The sequence below is a fragment of the Hylobates moloch genome, unplaced genomic scaffold, assembly GCF_009828535.3.
Source record: "Hylobates moloch isolate HMO894 unplaced genomic scaffold, HMol_V3 SCAFFOLD_1, whole genome shotgun sequence".
In the NCBI taxonomy this organism is placed as follows: Eukaryota; Metazoa; Chordata; class Mammalia; order Primates; family Hylobatidae; genus Hylobates; species Hylobates moloch.
Genome location: NW_026652276.1, coordinates 157,907,034 through 157,925,256, shown reverse-complemented (window position 1 = coordinate 157,925,256; position 18,223 = coordinate 157,907,034). Strand labels below are relative to the sequence as shown.

The 18,223-nt window shown below is 36.9% G+C and overlaps 1 protein-coding gene and 1 long non-coding RNA gene across 2 annotated transcripts in view; one reads left to right on the top strand and one right to left on the bottom strand.

The window, feature by feature from the left end:
• LOC131384648 (uncharacterized) overlaps window positions 1-11,311 on the top strand; it is a 28,011-nt gene extending 16,700 nt beyond the window's left edge. Inside the window, exon 4 of the long non-coding RNA XR_009215707.1 lies at window positions 10,538-11,311. This is a non-coding gene — a long non-coding RNA (uncharacterized LOC131384648). The remainder of the gene's footprint in view (window positions 1-10,537) is intronic.
• Window positions 1-18,223, bottom strand: part of THSD7A (thrombospondin type 1 domain containing 7A) — a 475,310-nt gene that overhangs the window by 20,641 nt on the left and 436,446 nt on the right. Inside the window, exons 18-23 of the mRNA XM_032760458.2 lie at window positions 16,309-16,453; window positions 14,860-14,975; window positions 10,990-11,107; window positions 10,594-10,739; window positions 9,984-10,158; window positions 5,498-5,671 (exon numbers count right to left, since the gene is read on the bottom strand). Coding sequence (XP_032616349.1) covers window positions 5,498-5,671; window positions 9,984-10,158; window positions 10,594-10,739; window positions 10,990-11,107; window positions 14,860-14,975; window positions 16,309-16,453 — 874 coding nt within the window. The remainder of the gene's footprint in view (window positions 1-5,497; window positions 5,672-9,983; window positions 10,159-10,593; window positions 10,740-10,989; window positions 11,108-14,859; window positions 14,976-16,308; window positions 16,454-18,223) is intronic.

Below are 18,223 nucleotides of genomic sequence, written 5' to 3'. Positions count from 1 at the left end.
TTAGCACTAAATGCTCACAGGAGAAAGCAGGAAAGATCTAAAATCAACACCTTAACATCACAATTAAAAGAACTAGAGGAGCAAGAGGAAACAAATTCAAAAGCTGGCAGAAGTCAAGAAATAACTAAGAGCAGAACTGAAGGTGATAGAGACATGAAAAACCCTTAAAAAATCAATCAAGGAGCTGGTTTTTTTGAAAAGATCAACAATTTAGATAGATGGCTAGCCAGACTAAGAAGAAAAGAGAGAAGAATCAAATAGATTCAATAAAAAATGATAAAGGGGGTATCACCACTGATCCCACAGAAATACAAACCACCATCAGAGAATACTATAAATATCTCTACACAAATAAGCTAGAAAATTTAGAAGAGAGAAATTCCTGGAAACATACTCCCTCCCATGACTAAACCAGGAGGAAGTCGAATCCATGAAGAGACCAATAACAAGTTCTAAAATTGAGGCAGTAATTAGCCTATCAACCACAAAAAGCCAAGGACCAGACAGATCCACAGCCGAATTCTACCAGAGGTACAAAGAGGAGCTGGTACCATTCTTTCTGAAACTACTCCGAACAATATAAAAAGAGAGACTCCTCCTTAACTCATTTAATGAGGCCACCATCATCCTGATACCAAAACCTGGCAGAGACACAATAAAGAAAAATAAATTTCAGGCCAATATCCCTGATGAACATTGACGTGAAAATCCACAATCACATACTGGCACACCAAATCCAGCAGCACATCAAAACGCTTATCCACCACGATCAAGTCGGCTTCATCCCTGGGATGCAAGGCGGGTTCAACATATGTGAATCAATAAACGTAATCCATCACATAAATAGAACCAATGACAAAAACCACATGATTATCTCAACAGATGCAGAAAAGGCCTTTGACAAAATTCAACACCCCTTCATGCTAAAAACTCTCAATAAACTAGGTATTGATGGAACGTATCTCAAAATAATAAGAGCTATTTATGTCAAACCCACAGCCACAGGGCTACAGTAACCAAAACAGCACGGTACTGGTACCAAAACAGATACATAAACCAATGGAACACAACCACGGCCTCAGAAATAATAACACACATCTACAACCATCTGATCTTTGACAAGCCAGACAAAAGCAATGGGGAAAAGATTCCCTATTTAATAAATGGTGTTGGGAAAACTGGTTAGCCATATGCAGAAAACTGAAATCGGACCCCTTCCTTACACCTTATACAGAAATTAACTCAAGATGGATTAAAGACTTAAACCTCAGACCTAAAACCGTAAAAACCATAGAAGAAAACCTAGGCAATACCATTCAGGACACAGGCATGAGCAAAGACTTCATGACTAAAACAGCAAAAGCAATGGCCACAAAAGCCAAAATTGACAAATGGGATCTAATTAAACAAAAGAGCTTCTGCACAGCAAAAGAAACTATCATCACAGTGAACAGGCAACCTGCTGATTGGGAGAAAAATTTTGCAATCTATCCATCTGACAAAGGGCTAATATCCAGAATCTGCAAAGAACTTAAATAAATTTACAAGAAAACAACAACTCCATGAAAAAGTGGGCGAAGAATATGAACAGACAGTTCTCAAAAGAAGACATTATGCAGCCAACAAACATAAGAAAAAAAGCTCATCAACACTGGTCATTAGAGAAATGCAAATCAAAACCACAATGAGGTGCCATCTCACACCAGTTAGGATGGTGATCATTTAGAAGTCAGGAAACAATGGATGCTAGAGAAGATGTGGAGAAATAGGAATGCTTTTACACTGTTGGTGGGACTGTAAATTAGTTCAACCATTGTGGAACACAGCATGGTGATTCCTCAAGGATCTAGAACCAGAAATATCACTGGATCCAGTAATCCCATTACTGGGAATATTATGCAGCCATAAAAAAGGATGAGCTCATGTCCTTTGCAGGGACATGGATGAACCTGGAAACTATCATTCTCAGCAAACTAACACAGAAACAGAAAACCAAACACTGCATGTTCTCATTCATAATTGGGAGTTGAACAATGACAACACATGGACACAGGGAGCGGAATATCACACACTGGGGCCTGTTGAGGGGCAGGGCTAGAGGAGGGATAGCATTAGGAGAAATACCTAAAGGAGATGAAGTAGATGATGGATTGATGGGTGCAGCAAATCACCATGGCATGTGTATACCTATGTAACAAACCTGCATGTTCTGCACATGTACCCCAGAACTTAAAGTATAATTAAAAAAATAAAATAAATGTAATTCAAATTTAAAAAAAGTATTTTCTTATTAAAAAAAAAAGATTTCACAAAATAGGAGTTGAGGTATTGCTCCTCACAAGAGGGCATTAGCTGCGGGGGTCTGCCTGCAGACCCTGACCCCAGCGATGGATGAATACAACGTATACTGACACACAGATATTATCTTTTGCCAGTCCTGCTGAGTGTCTGACCATCTACACACCAAGAGAGGTTTGTCACTGCGGCCAGCCCTGATCAGTGAGGGAGACTCACATTTATTAGTTAACAAAAGCTTGAGTCAATGCCATTAGAGGGTAATTGACATTGTGGACTTCTGGAGCAAAAAGCATGTATCAAAGGCTCATCTTGAGACCACATGGGTAAACAAGCTAACTAGGTAACTTCCTCACATCTCGTTGTTTACTACTCTAATCTATTTAACTAAAGGTAATGGGACCAGGCCGCCTTCCGCCAGGTCTATTACCAAAGTCATGTGAAAACCCTCAGGCCTTCCAAAAGGGTTTTGTGGCTATTACAACTAATATTTTTCCCACCAACCTGATCAAATCTCAAGAAGGAGTTGTCTGTTTCTTTAAATTTTGGGAAAACTCATAATTAAAGCCATTTAAGTTTTAGTTTGTGTGCATGTGTGAGTATGTATTTCATAGGTTTGAAAATAGTTATATAATCTATGGTATAGGTTTTTCATTACTCTTGATAAAATATAACCTAAATTATCTTGATATTTTTACTTTTGTTAGAAAAAACTATTCACAGAATTATATTCTATTTTTCTAAACTTTATTCTATTTATGGTAATGACGACTTTACTTTTTTTTTTCCTTCTTCACTGATTTTACCATGAGCTGGTCTATTTTGTCAGTTTGCTCTAAAAACAATCTATTGGTTTTGTTGATTATTTATTTTCTATCTCACTGAATTTATACTTATTCATGTTGGTTGCATTTCATTTCCTTTTTACTTTTCTTAAAAATTTATTCAGTTGAGACACATGAAAAAATGCTCATCATCACTGGCCATCAGAGAAATGCAAATCAAAACCACAATGAGATACCATCTCATACCAGTTAGAATGGCGATCATTAAAAAGTCAGGAAACAACAGGCGCTGGAGAGGATGTGGAGAAATAGGAATGCTTTTACATTGTTGGTGGGACTGTAAACTAGTTCAACCATTGTGGAAGACGGTGTGGCGATCCCTAAAGGATCTAGAACTAGAAATACCATTTGACCCAGCCATCCCATTACTGGGTATACACTCAAAGGACTATAAATCATGCTGCTATAAAGACACATGCACACATAACATTTATTGCGGCACTATTCTCAATAGCACAGACTTGGAAGCAACCCAAATGTCCAACAATGATAGACTGGATTAAGAAAATGTGGCACATATACACCATGGAATACTATGCAGCCATATAAAAGGATGAGTTCATGTCCTTTGTAGGGACATGGATGAAGCTGGAAACCATCATTCTGAGCAAACTACTGCAAGGACAAAACACCAAACACCGCATGTTCTCACTCATAGGTGGGAATTGAACAATGAGAACACTTGGACACAGGAAGGGGAACATCACACACCGGGGCCTGTTGTGGGGTTGGGGGAGCGGGGAGAGGGATAGCATTAGGAGATATACCTAATGTAAATGACGAGTTAATGAGTGCAGCACACTAACATGGCACATGTATACATATGTAACAAACCTGTACGTTGTGCACATGTACCCTAGAGCTTAAAGGATAATTAAAATTTAAAAAAAATTATTCAGTTGAATGTTTAGTTCATTTTTAACTTTTCTCCCTTCTATAGAAGTGTTTAAAGCTTCAAGCTCTCCTCTGGGTACTTCTTTGCTGCATCCCATATAACATTTGCTGTATAATGCTTTCCAAGTATGATTTTACACTTCTAAAGTGTGCGTGTGGAGATTTCTTTTGTCATTGTTCTATTGATTCCTAATTTTATTTCCTTGTCATTTTGGAGTGAATACTTTTCTTTCTTGCCTTGGGAATTATTTTATTTATTGTAACTTTTGAACTTTCTTTACTGTTTACTTATCCTGTCCTAGCATAAGGAGTGTTTTACCTAGTTGATAAATTTAGGAAGATTAAATTGACAGAGCAGGTAATTCTATCTAGTTCTTGGGCTAAGTCATCTAGCCCATTTGGTTTTTACTGCAAGTATTCTTTTCTAACACTTCAAGCTTTTGTCTCCAACTTTTCAGTAAGAAAGGTGATATTTTGTCTCCTATTTGCTACTATGTCATATTACTTATTTCAGAACATAAGCAGCATTAAGAGTTGTTTGTTGAGCTCCACACCCTCTATCAAATAGCAATTCTTTTGCAATTCTTTTGTTTTCAAGTCTTCGTGTGTTGTTTCCCAACTGACATTTAATGCTGTGATTCTTGAAGATGTATTGCTTACATTGAGTGAATGATTCTATGTGTGTATACATTCACACAGACATATAAACATAGATGTTTATAGATGCTGTAAGTAAAATTTAGATTAAAATCAATTTTTACCAATTTGATTTATCCATTTGAAAAAATATAGTAAAATCTCACACTTTGCTGTGGATTTGTAATTTTTATTTAATTCTGTCATTTGATTTAAATAAATTGAAGATTGTTAGAGTCCTACCTGATCATAATTGTTATAAGTGTACAAATAATGTGCTCCTAATTATCTCAGCCTCCTTGGGCTCATAGAACTGGGAAACATTTTTGCAAAACTCACATCTTATTTATGAAGGGTGGCAGGATTTTCCGTCTTTCCAATCTTTAGAATTCAGAATCTTCCCCTTACTTTAGTCCTCAGCCTTAAGTGACATCTGAGTAAATTTTTAATTAATTAATTTATTTATTTTTGAGATGGAATTTTGCTCTTGTCGCCCAGGCTGGAGTGCAATGGTGCAATGTCGGCTCACTGCAGCCTCTGCCTCCCGGGATCAAGTGATTCTCCTGCCTCAGCCTCCTGAGTAGCTTGTATTACAGGAGCCTGACACCATGCATAATTTTTTTTTGGTAGAGTTGGGGTTTGGCCGTGTTGGCCAGGCTGGTCCCACAACTCCTGGCCTCAGGTGATCCGCCCACCTAGGCCTCCCAAAGTGTTGGGATTACAGGTGTGAGCCACCGCGCCTGGCCAAATTTGTTTATTTTTAACAGACTATTTTTTTAAATCTTATGCTTTTGCTTAAGGTAGAGTATATGAATGGTAGCACTCACCATAACATGATTTTGTTTCTAACATCTGCTCTGGGCACAGGTGCTGATTCTCTAGTTCTTGTATAATCACTGCTCTGGATCTGACCTGTATTCCACCAAAGCCTAGATCCTCACCATTCACACAGGTCAGCTGACACAGGCTCCAGGAAGACCAGTCCTTCAAATAACAGTCACCTGTAAAACACAGATTTGTAATTTACACCCACATCCACAGAGAAAAGCCAGCCTGATAATCATTTTAATTCCAACCCCAGTGGGCAATGTTTTTAGGTATCCCAGCCACACATAATATTTATAAGATTTAAATAAGCATTTAATATTTGTAAATTTGTAATTGTATAACTTTGTATATATATTGTTATTTTCTGTATGGCTATTACTGTTCTATGTGTTGCTTAATGATATCAAAGGTAAACTGTGGCTGACAGGAGCTCATCCACCATAATTTATCTCTTCTTAGGATATAACAAATATTGATCAAAACCTACTACCATTCTTGTCATTATCATAGTAAAGTGGTTTATTACACATGAGGTATACTCAAAGAAAGCCTAAATATAAACAGAATTAGTCTTCTAGGTATTCACGATTTTGAAAAAGTTTGAAGTCCAAGGCTGACAGAGCTGGTTTTATGTTTTCATTCCTATTTCTTCCCAGAAGAGTGGAGGTGAGAGAGACAACTGAGCAGTCGCAGTACTAGAAATAATGTTCACTATTTCCCCTGATCTACATCCTCAATCAACTTCTCTTTAAAATATTTATTTATTGAAGGATAACAAACATGTAAAATGATCACATATCACAGATGCACAGATAGCTGAATTTCGATAATCTGATTATATAACCATGTGATCAACACCCAAATCAAGGAACGAAACATTCCTAGGATCTCAAAACCCTCCCTTGTGTGAAATATGAAATCATACCATATGTACTTTTTTGGGTCTGGCTTCTTTCTCTCATTTATGTTTGTGAGATCCATCATATATTTATGAAGTTCTAATTTCTTCATTCGTACAACTTTCCATTGTGTGAATATATCACAATTTAGATATCCATTCTACTATTGATGGGCATGTGGGGAGTTGTAAATTTTTCCTATCATGTTTGTTATTGTAAACATTTCAGTACAAGTCCTTTGATGAACTTATATATGCATTTCTGTTGGGTATGTACCTAGGAGTGCAATTGATGGGCCATAGTGCATCCATGCTTCCAAAATCTTTAGCCATTTTAAGAACAGAAAAGATTTTATGAAATACACCCTTTCCATTAACCCATCCATTCTTCAGAGTGACTGCTTTGTGATACTCTTCAGAGTACACAGTCAATTATGATAGACACAAATTCACAAGAGTTTCTTATCACTTATTTATTCTAGCCAGGTCATATGAATAATTCATATTGCCTTATATTATGCTGAAGGTGACCGGTATTAGCAGAAAGTTGCCTAGAGATCTGACTAATGGAAAAACTTCTTGTGTCATGCCTAAGAAGTCCTGGTAAGACATGAATTATTGACTAACATATATATACATAATAGCAAAGTGGAGTGATTTTTGTAGGCCTTTGTTAAAGAATGTAATTGGTACTCCTGAAGTACAGAAAGTTCTAGTAAATTTTGGAAATGCAAAGGAAAAAGAAAACTAGAAAGAAGTTCTAAGTAGTCTGAGAAAGTTTTAGGAACACTTTTATTTCCTAGGAAACGTCACTTTGGAGTTACTCAGTTTTTAATTATGTAGGAAAACTGCTAAAGTTAAAAAAATTCCTGTCAATATGAATGTAATAAAATTTCACCTCAGTGATTGAAAATTACATGGAAAGAAAACATCCCTTTTCACCAGTAGGCTTTATCTTTTTGGCAATCCACATTTAGCATCATTTATTTTGCAACAAAACGTAATAAATCTTTTAATGATAGTCTGTGAGTTATGTAATTATCGCCCCTAAGTAACACATGTCAGGCTTCAAAGATTTAATAACAGCAAATGAGAGTGAGATACTCCCTTGTTCTAAATACACTTTTCTATTTTGACCATGTAAACCATTGTAATAACAATTAAATTACCCCATGCCTGCCAAAGATATGACAATTAAACACATGAAATGTATTTCCTAATTCAGTATTCCACTCTTTAAAGCTTATTAGTTCACATATTGCTAGCTTTCAAAACCCATCATTAGAGAAAACTAGCAAGAGAGGAACTGAAATGAATAGATTGTAATTTAGAAGAGAAGAGCAGCCTCCTCCTAGATTTGCAATTACTTTAATTAAAACAATGTGTTTGCTCTCTGTTATCATGGGATCCTGTAATTTTCCTTCACATCATTTACCACAGATTATAATCTTATAGATTATATATTATGTCACTATTAGATTAGCAATTGTTCTTTCCTTTAGAAAGTAAGCTATACAAGGACAGGGTCTGTTTCTCTGACCTCAAGTCCAGGGCCTGACCTGTAATTACATTTGATAAATAACAGTCAAATGAGTGAGTGAGTGTGCTGCAGGAAGTATAATGAAATCACGTGGGGAGTGTCCATAGTAAGGCATACACTACAGTCTGACAAGGATGCCCGTTCTGCTCAATGGTGTGAATGTCACAATGATCCTATTACTGGTGCTGGAGATTTGGTTTTGGAAAAGGAGGTCTTACAACTTTTAGCCAAGGGTCACTTTTTGTTGCCTCTATAGCCATTCAGCACGTCAAGGTCCAAAGATTCAGTCCTTGGCCCTGCCTGGAGCTGTCACCTGCTGCCACAGCCTTAGGCTGGGTCTGCAGTGAAGCGAAATGATTTTATTGAATTGTGTATGAGATCTTAAATGATATCAGACTAGCTTCAGCAGCAGGAAATGAAAGGGGAATTGCTGGATCAGCAAAAGGCTGTTGGCAGCAACACTGCCTGGCTTTAGAAAGTCAGATTTTCTTTTCTTTTACTTTATTTTTAAATTTTATTTTATTCTATTTTATTTTTTATTGTGATAAGACCATTTAACATGAGATCTACCCACTTAACACATTTTTAGGTATACAATACAGTATTGCTAACTACAGGCACTATGTCTTACAATGGATCTCTAGAACTTATTCACCTTGCATAGCTGAACCTTTACACTCATTGAGAAGGAGCTGCTATTCAGATTTTTGGTTTTTAAAAATAGTTTAGTTCTTGACCTGAAGTAGATGAAAATATCCATGTGGGCAAAGATCAATACAATAGTTGGATATTTTCAGAGTCTAGGGGGCTTGTCCTCAAAATAACCCCTATCAGGGTTATTTTATTTATTGTTCAGTTTCATTCAGTTCATCTTAAACTATACCCTACCATTTTTATCATCTCAAATGATTTTTTTTTTATGAAGGAATAAGTAACTCGATGAGTGAATAAATAGCTAACCCATGTCAGTTTTTCCAGGTTTTAGGGACTCAATCCCATTTACAAATTTTTGTTGATATATGTTATCCACTTTTAAAATTTTCTTAAATCACATCCTTTTATATAGAAAATGTGTTTTATGCCCCATTATTTTTGCCAAATCCTTAATTTTTAATATTTTGAGGTCATATTCAAAAGAAAATACTGTAAAAGAGATGCAATTTTTAAATCATAATTATAAGCAAATTGGGAGAATACAAATTTTCCACTTGGGGATAAAATACAGGTAATTCATTTTCAATCTGTTCATTTCCAGTCCACTAATAAATTGTTGCCCCTATCTATATCTTTTTCAAGGATGGGTTTTCTAGCATATTTTGACATTAAATTTCCTCTACAATTCTCTGCATCAAGCCCAAATTCATAAATATTAGCTTATCACTGTCTGCCATTTTTTCCATACTATTTGATATACAAAATTTCTTTCTAATTTTACTGCATGCACCCATTGGGTCTAACACTGAATCTGAATAATATCTTTCAATGGTTTCCTCCATACTGCTATTTTGTCTTCCAGTTGTAGATAATCTGTTTTTTTCTTACTGAAGACTTTACTAATTATTTTTCTATATTTTATGTTTTAACTACATTTATCTAGGTATGAGTTTGTTGTTCATTCTACCCTGGACCCAAGGCAAGCTGTTATTATGAGGACTTAATCTGTTTTTAGCCATTATGTGTTTAAACATTGGCCTCTCTTTCTCTCTTCTGGAAATCCCTAATAGGTTATGTTTTGTCCTTATTTTCTCATCTTTTATTTCATACCTTTTCTGTGGAGCATGGGCTTAAGGCCTTAAATACCATCTCCTGCAGATGTTAAAACTCCAGAGGGGGTTGAGAGGCCACATGGGAGACCTGGACTTCACCCCTACCTGGCAGTAATGAGACAGCGTCCCATTCCCCACAAGCATACTGTTGAGCTGTTGGCATAGATATTACTGAATAAGACTGTTGACATCCTGTAACTTATACTTTATATGCAACCCCTTCATGGCCCTTGTCCTAGGAAAAAATAATCAGAATATGAATTCTCTTTTGCCGTTGTTACCTGGGCAAGGCTGGGTGCAGGTTTCCTCCAGAACCATGTTTTTATTACCATCTATAATGAGTTCAATGTCAGCACAGAATTCCTCATCCACCACTTTGCTGAAATCATCAGCTGACCCATCACTTACTACACAAGAAATGTTCCTTGTTCTGGTCCCTTCTCCACACTGGGCCTCCTGGAATGGAGAAGAAATAACTAATTAGAAAAAGAGAAATACTTCATTAGAGAGCTCATCACTTAGTTATCTCTGCACCATTGACTTTGATTTATGAACATTTAGAGAAGGATTTGAAACCCTAGGGAAGAAGCCCTATAGGGCACTAGCAATAAAGGATACATTGAACAATTTGTTTCCTAGCTAAAGACAGGAAAATAAATTTTCATTAAAATGAATCAGTCTCCAAATGATTTAAAAAATATAGGGCATGGAGTTTTTGTTATCAAAACTAATTAAATGGTTATAAAATGGCAAGGTACATACAAATTTTAAGAAGCTTGTCATCTGTGAGCTCTGAAACATATTTCTAACATGTTATTTTTATGTTTTTCTGCAGATAAAGTCTCTGCAGATAGAGTACACACTTCCTTACAACTTCTTGAGATTTGATACCTGCACTTGGCATGGAGACCACTGGCCATATTGCCACCGATAACAAGGCTTCACTGGGCAGGGTTTGGACTGGTCCATCAGGGAAGGGCATGGTCTTCCATCACCTTGAAAGGGCTGGGTCACTGTTCGTCTTCGGATCATTTTTCCTTTAAGAGATACAAAGTGATGCAACTTTAATATGTGTTATGGTTTTGCAAGCATATATCTCATTGGGAGAAGGCATCACAGTGATATCTCCTGAGGCGATCCAGGAACAAGTAAGGCTTAGATGTTTTGGAAAGAAAGACAACCAATCCAACCTTTCTGAAGATTATCTGATATGGGTTAAAGCAAGAGGGATATTTTATTTCATATTCCTTGACCATTAGCCTAATAAAAATTATGGTACAAACAAACCTGTGAGGCCACATGTTTGAGAACATTCTGACCAAGGAGACCAATCAGAAAGCTGACAGTTCACAGGGCATTCCACCATGCAGGATGTGTTCATCTGCCAGTTCTTCTCCAAGCCAAGCTGGAAGAATAGAGGTAGATCAGGATGTGTATTGTAAATTGGGGGAGGGAACCAGAGAACGAGGTGACAAGAGAGAAGAGAGGGAGGGAGAAAAAGCAAGCCACATAACAGAATAAAATGTTACCTGGGGGACAAACATCCAACTATTAAAAGTATAAAGTGGTTTGACCTAGGAGGGTGGAAGTTAGGGGCACAGGATGAAAGAAGGGGCCCATTGAATCTATACTTATGTATTGTTTGAGTGTTTTCAATAAGCAATGAAAAAAAGTAGACTTAACCTCCAAATTGGTTGAATTTCCCTAAATGAGGAACAAATAAATATAAGCATAAATACTTTCCACTAGGTAAAAACTAGTATCATCAATATTTTGATCTACAACTATCTTAGGGATGTTATTTATTTTTACATATCTTAAACTGAAAAACAAAAGGAAAAGGTTCTAAACATATATTCATACTCAAAACTAATGATATCATGTATTGAAATAATATATCAGCTATCTTTTAAATAAAGAAATATGGGTTGCCAAAGTTTTTTTTGATTATGAATATTTTATGTGCATTTTTTAAAAACAAAGATTTTCACTTCTAAAACTCAACTGTGGTATAATTCAGTTATGTTGGTGTCAAACCTTCTCATCAGATAATAATGTTGTGCCATTTTATTGGCATTTGGTTTCCATTACTTATTTAAATATTCTGCTTTAAAAATATAAGATGAGGTTTCAAATTCTTCTACTGTATATTCCAACACTTAAAATCTCTATAGTACAAAGTAGCATTGAAATAGGAAAATGTCGGCCGGGTGCGGTGGGTCATGCCTGTAATCCCAGCACTTTGGGAGACCGAGGTGGGCGGATCACCTGAGAACATGATGGCCAGCATCGCGAAACCTCACCTCTACTAAAAAAAATATAAAAATTAGCTGGGATTGGTGGTGCATGACTGTAGTCCCAGCTACTTGGGAGGCTGAGGCAGGAGAATTGCTTGAACCCAGGACGTGGAGGTTGCAGTGAGCTGAGATGGCACCACTGCACTCCAGGCTGGGCAACAGAGCAAGACTCTGTCTCAAAAAAAAAAAAAAAAAAAAAAAAGGAAAGAAAAAGAAATAGGAAAATGCAAGAGCTTGCTAGGAGAATATAACTTTTTAAAACTAGTAATTCCTGGAATTTCCAAGACCGTTTTTATTTCTGCATGAAAGAGAAGTTTATATTTTCTAATTTATACAGCAGATAATGGCAAAAATTTATTTTGAAACATTACGTTGTGTTTCAAGTATAGCTCTTAGCTCTAAGTTATCCACTGAGAGAGGATCAGATCAAAGCTTTGTGTAATACATCTCTCTGCAGGCACTCCCATTATATTCTACACCAGTAATACTTGACAGAGCTGAGTATTTGGTATGAAAACTTTTACCATATCACTCAATTGAAGCCTCATAAAGCCTCTTAAAAGTCATCGGAGGTTGGAGATAGGAATCTTGAGGTGATATGATAAAAATATGTGTTACATTTAAGCTAAATAATAGTTTCATGGGGAGAGTTTGAATCACAGGATTCAATTATTACTGCCTTACATATCCACCACTTACACGTTTTAGTCCTGTACTACTTTTTTCCTTACATTGATCATATCTCTCTTGTAAGTTGCTCTCTCATTTACCTAAACATGTGTCTAAATAAATTAAAAAGAAATCTATTCAAAAATCTAAGAAATAGGAAAGAAGAAACCAATTACTAGGTATCCAATGAGTAAATGTCTGAAAAACACTGAAGATAAAAATACTACATAAATGCTGGTTAGGTTTAACTCTAATTTTCCTCTTTGTTGGATAATAATGCCATCTTTCTTTGTGGCTGTTTGTTAGGGAAGCAGCAAGTGTTACCTCCTGATGTGGCACTGAATGCAGTGTTGCACAGTCAAATTTTAAGTCCCTGAAGACAGTATTTGCTAGAATGTTAAAACTAGGAGTCCCTAATTGCCATGCAACATTCAAATATTATATTTGCATGTAAGCTTAAAGTCTTAAAGTTATCTAGGTTCCCATATAATTAAAATTAGTTATTTCCCAGGTTTTTACTCATATTCGATGTAAGAAATCAAGAATTCGGTTTACAGCTTTGTCCTTTAATCATATGAAATGGTTTAAAATTGGTCATGTATGCTTAGGTTTCAGCTTTCGCAAAGTTCTCAGTTATTTATTTTATATTTCATTCCGACCAAGGAGTATGTTTGTTTGCCAAAAAACAGACATATTAATCAATCAGAAGTAGATCACAGCAAGCTCTCCAGCCAGTATATGACCATTATCTTCATTAATACTGATCTTTTTTTTTGAGATGGAGTTTTGCTCTTGTTGCCCAGGCTGGAGCGCAATGGTGCGATTTTGACTCATGGCACCCTCTGCCTCCTGAGTAGCTGGGATTACAGGCATGTGCCACCACGCCTGGCTAATTTTGTATTTTTAGTAGAGATGGGGTTTCTCCATGTTGGTCAGGCTGGTCCTGAACTCCCGACCTCAGGTGATCCGCCCGACTCAGCCTCCCAAAGTGCTGGGATTAGAGGCGTGAGCCACCCCACCGGGCTCAATACTGACATTATTCTTACAATGGTTATATTGCTTCACTGTTATTGGTTACGAAACTAAAATGATTCAAGTGTGAAATTTCCAATTATTCAAGTTTAAATAATGAATACATTAGGTAACGTTACAAGGTTATATAGCAGGAGGCATTTATTAACTAAACAAATTTGTGTTTTCCACACATGTGGGTGCTCTGCCCTCACGAACAGAGATGTAAGAAAGTTAAGTTAGGTCCACATGACAAACATATCAAATGAATTAAAATATTTCTGTTTAGAGTTTTCCCCTAGGTATAGGAACAATTTACTGCGGGCTGTAATAACCCCAGGATGTGTAGACAGAAGACATGGTGACTGTGTATATTAAACTCTAATGAGGTTACAAACCACTTCTGGTCTATTCTAGATCTATTGAGGCTCCTACTCATCTTGGTTAGTATTTGACCCAGTGGACCTCAGATGCATGGAGAGTCAACATTTGTCATGTTTTTGGTATGGAAATTAGATAAAATTATTACAACATAAAGTGTAGCTTCATAAAAACTAAGAAAGGACACCAACTATGTTTCTTCACATTTCAGAAGCTCACATCTAGGTATGACATTAATCAGTTAGATAATACCAGTTACAATTCTCTGTACCTAGAAGATAGTAATGGCTGACTTCATTCCTTTGTTTGAATTTGAGGCTCGCTCTTAATCAGACCTGAGTACTTAGAGGGTCACAGCTGGGTATTAGATCCTAATATCAAAATCTGCTATGAAACCACATGTGATCAATGTTTAGCAACAAAGAGAATAAATGATGGACCTGGGCAGGTGTCCCAGGCACTACACAAAATTCACATCAAATTACAAAGATGATAAGTAGTCTGATTAAAATTTATTGCTTTTATTCACCTTACTTATTGTTCCCCAAGCATTTCTTTCAGAATAGGCTAATTAGCATACCTTTGGGCTCCAAGCAGAAGAAAATACAGGAAATTATATGTAGGAATCAGTAGTGTTGGACATTGTGTCTTTTCAAGAACATACTTAACAGCCTGTGAATAGTTCAGAAAAACATCGGCTGGCAATGAGCTGCACGGAGCACGGGTCACTTGGCTCAGCATGAATTGAAATTATTAGGGAAGAATTTACTCATGAAGATATAACACAGCATCCACCTACCTCTTCACAATATTTCAGGTCAACTGACTTGCCATCACTTCGAACACAATCCAACATCCTTGTTTTTATTCCATTTCCACAAACTGCCTTCTCACTCAGCTGACATGTACTCCAGTCTGAAAAAAAGGGAAGCCCATCAGAACAGAAGGCTAAGTATGAAACAGATTTCAAATGAAACTCTGATGACCTGAATCCCATATTTAATTCACAACTGCTTCCTAAGCCCCATGATCAATCATCCCCCATGCAGAGCATATGGGTCCCAGCTTTGAACATATCAGGAGTCAAATGGAATTGCTGAGGTTGCACATAGCTACAGGGATTATTCTTAAAGGCAGATGTCTACTCGAAAATCTTGATAGCTAGCCGTTTGGTGACACTGTAAAAATGGCTTTGGCCTACAGATCAATATCACTTAAAAACTTTTTTTCCCAATAAAAATATAATTTAAAATCTTAGCATTACTTTTAGCAAAATAATCATAATTGTGACAGATGGTACTTTAACTGTGTAGTTATATTCAAATAAAACATATATTTTATTTCTTATCCATATTTAGAATGCAAGAAAATGCATACATTTATTAAAGTGATAAAAATCACTTTGGCCATGTTTATTAATTCTCTTATTTTATGTCTTTTGCAAGAAGACATAAAAGACATCTCTTTCCCTGGGTAACATGGCACGTCCCAGATAACTTTGATTTTTTTTGTATCATCAAAGGAAACTGAAGAGAAAAACCAAAAGAAACAGCCAATATGACTGTTATGTGTCATTGTACAGTTTCTTGAGTTTGTTTCAGAGTGAAAATTACTTGGGAAAAATTCCAAAGTAAGCTTTGGTGTTGTCCCAATTCATATAAACCAATAAAAGATTTTCTTTCTTAGAGTATGCACCTTGATGGTATTAAATGAGTTTTAGGGGAAAAATGCAATTTATAATAAACCTGTTTTCCTGAAAATACTCATCAATTTTTATCGGCACCTTTTATAGCATTGATTTATAATCTTTGGCGAGTTTAAGACTGGTGACTAATCATGTTTATAAACTGTCCACACCTCATGAATTGTTGCCCCAGTATGTTTTAGCAATTAAGCATCTTCTGAAAAAGAAACACATTTTTGAATAAATCTGATACCTGTGCCAAAAATATTTTAGATTCACCTTCCCAAAGTGAGAGGTTGTCTTATGTAGGAACACTTAGCATATTCACAACCTACTTTAAGGGCTAATGTCTGTGTGACATTTTTGTTTCCTCTATCTTAGTGTTTACTAAAAAAAAAACCCAGATAAGTATTTCTGTCATTTAATATATAATTATTTCCGGGAAAGTAAGCAGCATATCCAAAAGGCACACAGATAGAGATGAACTATACTGACAGGAATGCTTCAGAGCTGACAGACACAGGATTTGGACTTAACTCTGTGATCAGATGATGATCCATGTACCTGTTACATTATAATCATAGTGGTAGCAGTTTTTGTTCAGGTTACAGGGTTCTTTCTCAACAGCATTAGGGCAAGATCTTCCTTCATCAGCTGGTTGTCTGATGGGATCAGCTGACCTTTGCCGGAAACTGCTTTGATTGCAAGGCTTAAAAAGAACAGTACAAATTCTCAGAAAGGTGAATACTCAGCAGTTCATGGAGGATGTACAGTAAGGGTTTCTGTGACCTCTGTTTCACCTTTTGACATCAGAGCACTGAAAAGCCCACCCTTGGATCATGCTAATGCCACCATTTTTGGTACCTGGGACACATGAGGGGGCATAAAGCTCAATTGCACATGCATACTTTTCTCTTTTTATAAATATTCATGACTCCTCATATAGCTTATTAAATATGTATATTTGGCCACCCTGCTCAACACAAATTACTGTTCCCTTTGCCATTCCCTAGAAGTGTCTATTTCTGGCTTCTGGCTGGCAGCTATGATTCCCAGCTTGTCAGGATGGCCACCCTGCAGGCTGCAACCCTTTATGAGATGTAAAGCTCTCCTTTCCAAATTTATGAACCTTGTCATTCTTCAGTTGACAACATCTAAAAAGACTGGCTTGCCATTCATCTACTGGTACAGTCTTCTGAAAACAGTTGGTTTCTAAGAACAGTAAGAAACCAGGAACAAGCCTCCATGGACTTTTTAAGGCCTAAAATAATTGCTTACTCCTCCCCTGCTTCCGTTGCACCTTGGTCACACCACTGGAATAACACTGTCTGTCTTGACATAATGTGTATTATATAAAGGTCTTGTTCATTTCTGCAGTGCACTAGGAGAGGACTTATGTTTTAGATAGCTGTATATTCTCCCTACCTAACACAGTTACTGATAGACAGTAAAAGCTTAATTGGAATCTGTTTAATGAAGGCCTGAGTGAAGAAACAAGGTGAGTTAAAGGTAAAACATGTCAAATTAAATTTAGGCTAACGCTGTCTCCGTACATTCAAGTTCATCCTAAAGGTTTCTTCACACATAGTGAACTATACCCTATTTGGATGTGTAAACAGACTGTAACCTACTCTTGTGCAATCACTGAGTTTCAAATGTTGCCAATTGTTCAAATCATGTTCAAATATGACAAATGTAAAGGAAAGTTTTTTTAAAAATCTCAGGATCTCATACTCCCTGTGCAAAAGGGAAGAGTAAGCCTGGAGGCCGTCTTGCAACATTCTCTTCCAAATGAATAGCTATTGCTAGCATTGTGCCAGATTCCCATGGAAAGATAAACGGCCTCAGGCATCATGAATAACTTGCTCCCATAGATGATTCATAGGTAAATTCTTTCATGGCCTTCCACAAACAAGGACATACCAATTGTAACTTTAGGTCTACAGTCTAAGTCTAACTCCTAAAACTAAAGTCTGATTCCAAACTGATACTATCAATCACAAGCTTATATTCCCAGGTTCAGAACAAAAACAAAGGCCGGGCGCGGTGGCTCACACTTGTAATCCCAGCACTTTGGGAGGCCGAGGCGGGCGGATCACGAGGTCAGGAGATCGAGACCACGGTGAAACCCCGTCTCTACTAAAAATACAAAAAATTAGCCGGGCGTGGTGGCAGGTGCCTGTAGTCCCAGCTACTCGGAGAGGCTGAGGCAGGAGAATGGCGTGAACCCGGGAGGCGGAGCTTGCAGTGAGCCGAGATGGTGCCACTGCACTCCAGCCTGGGCGACAGAGACTCCCTCTCAAACAAACAAACAAAAAAAGAACAAAAACAAGAGGAGATCAGTCATTCTTCCATCTACCCAGAGATGCCTGCATAATTGATTCTTCCTCTATTACCTTTTTCTCTTCAAACATTCACCTTACCTTATGTAAAACGTAGATTATGGGGCACCAACTAAAGTCTCACAGGAATATAACTA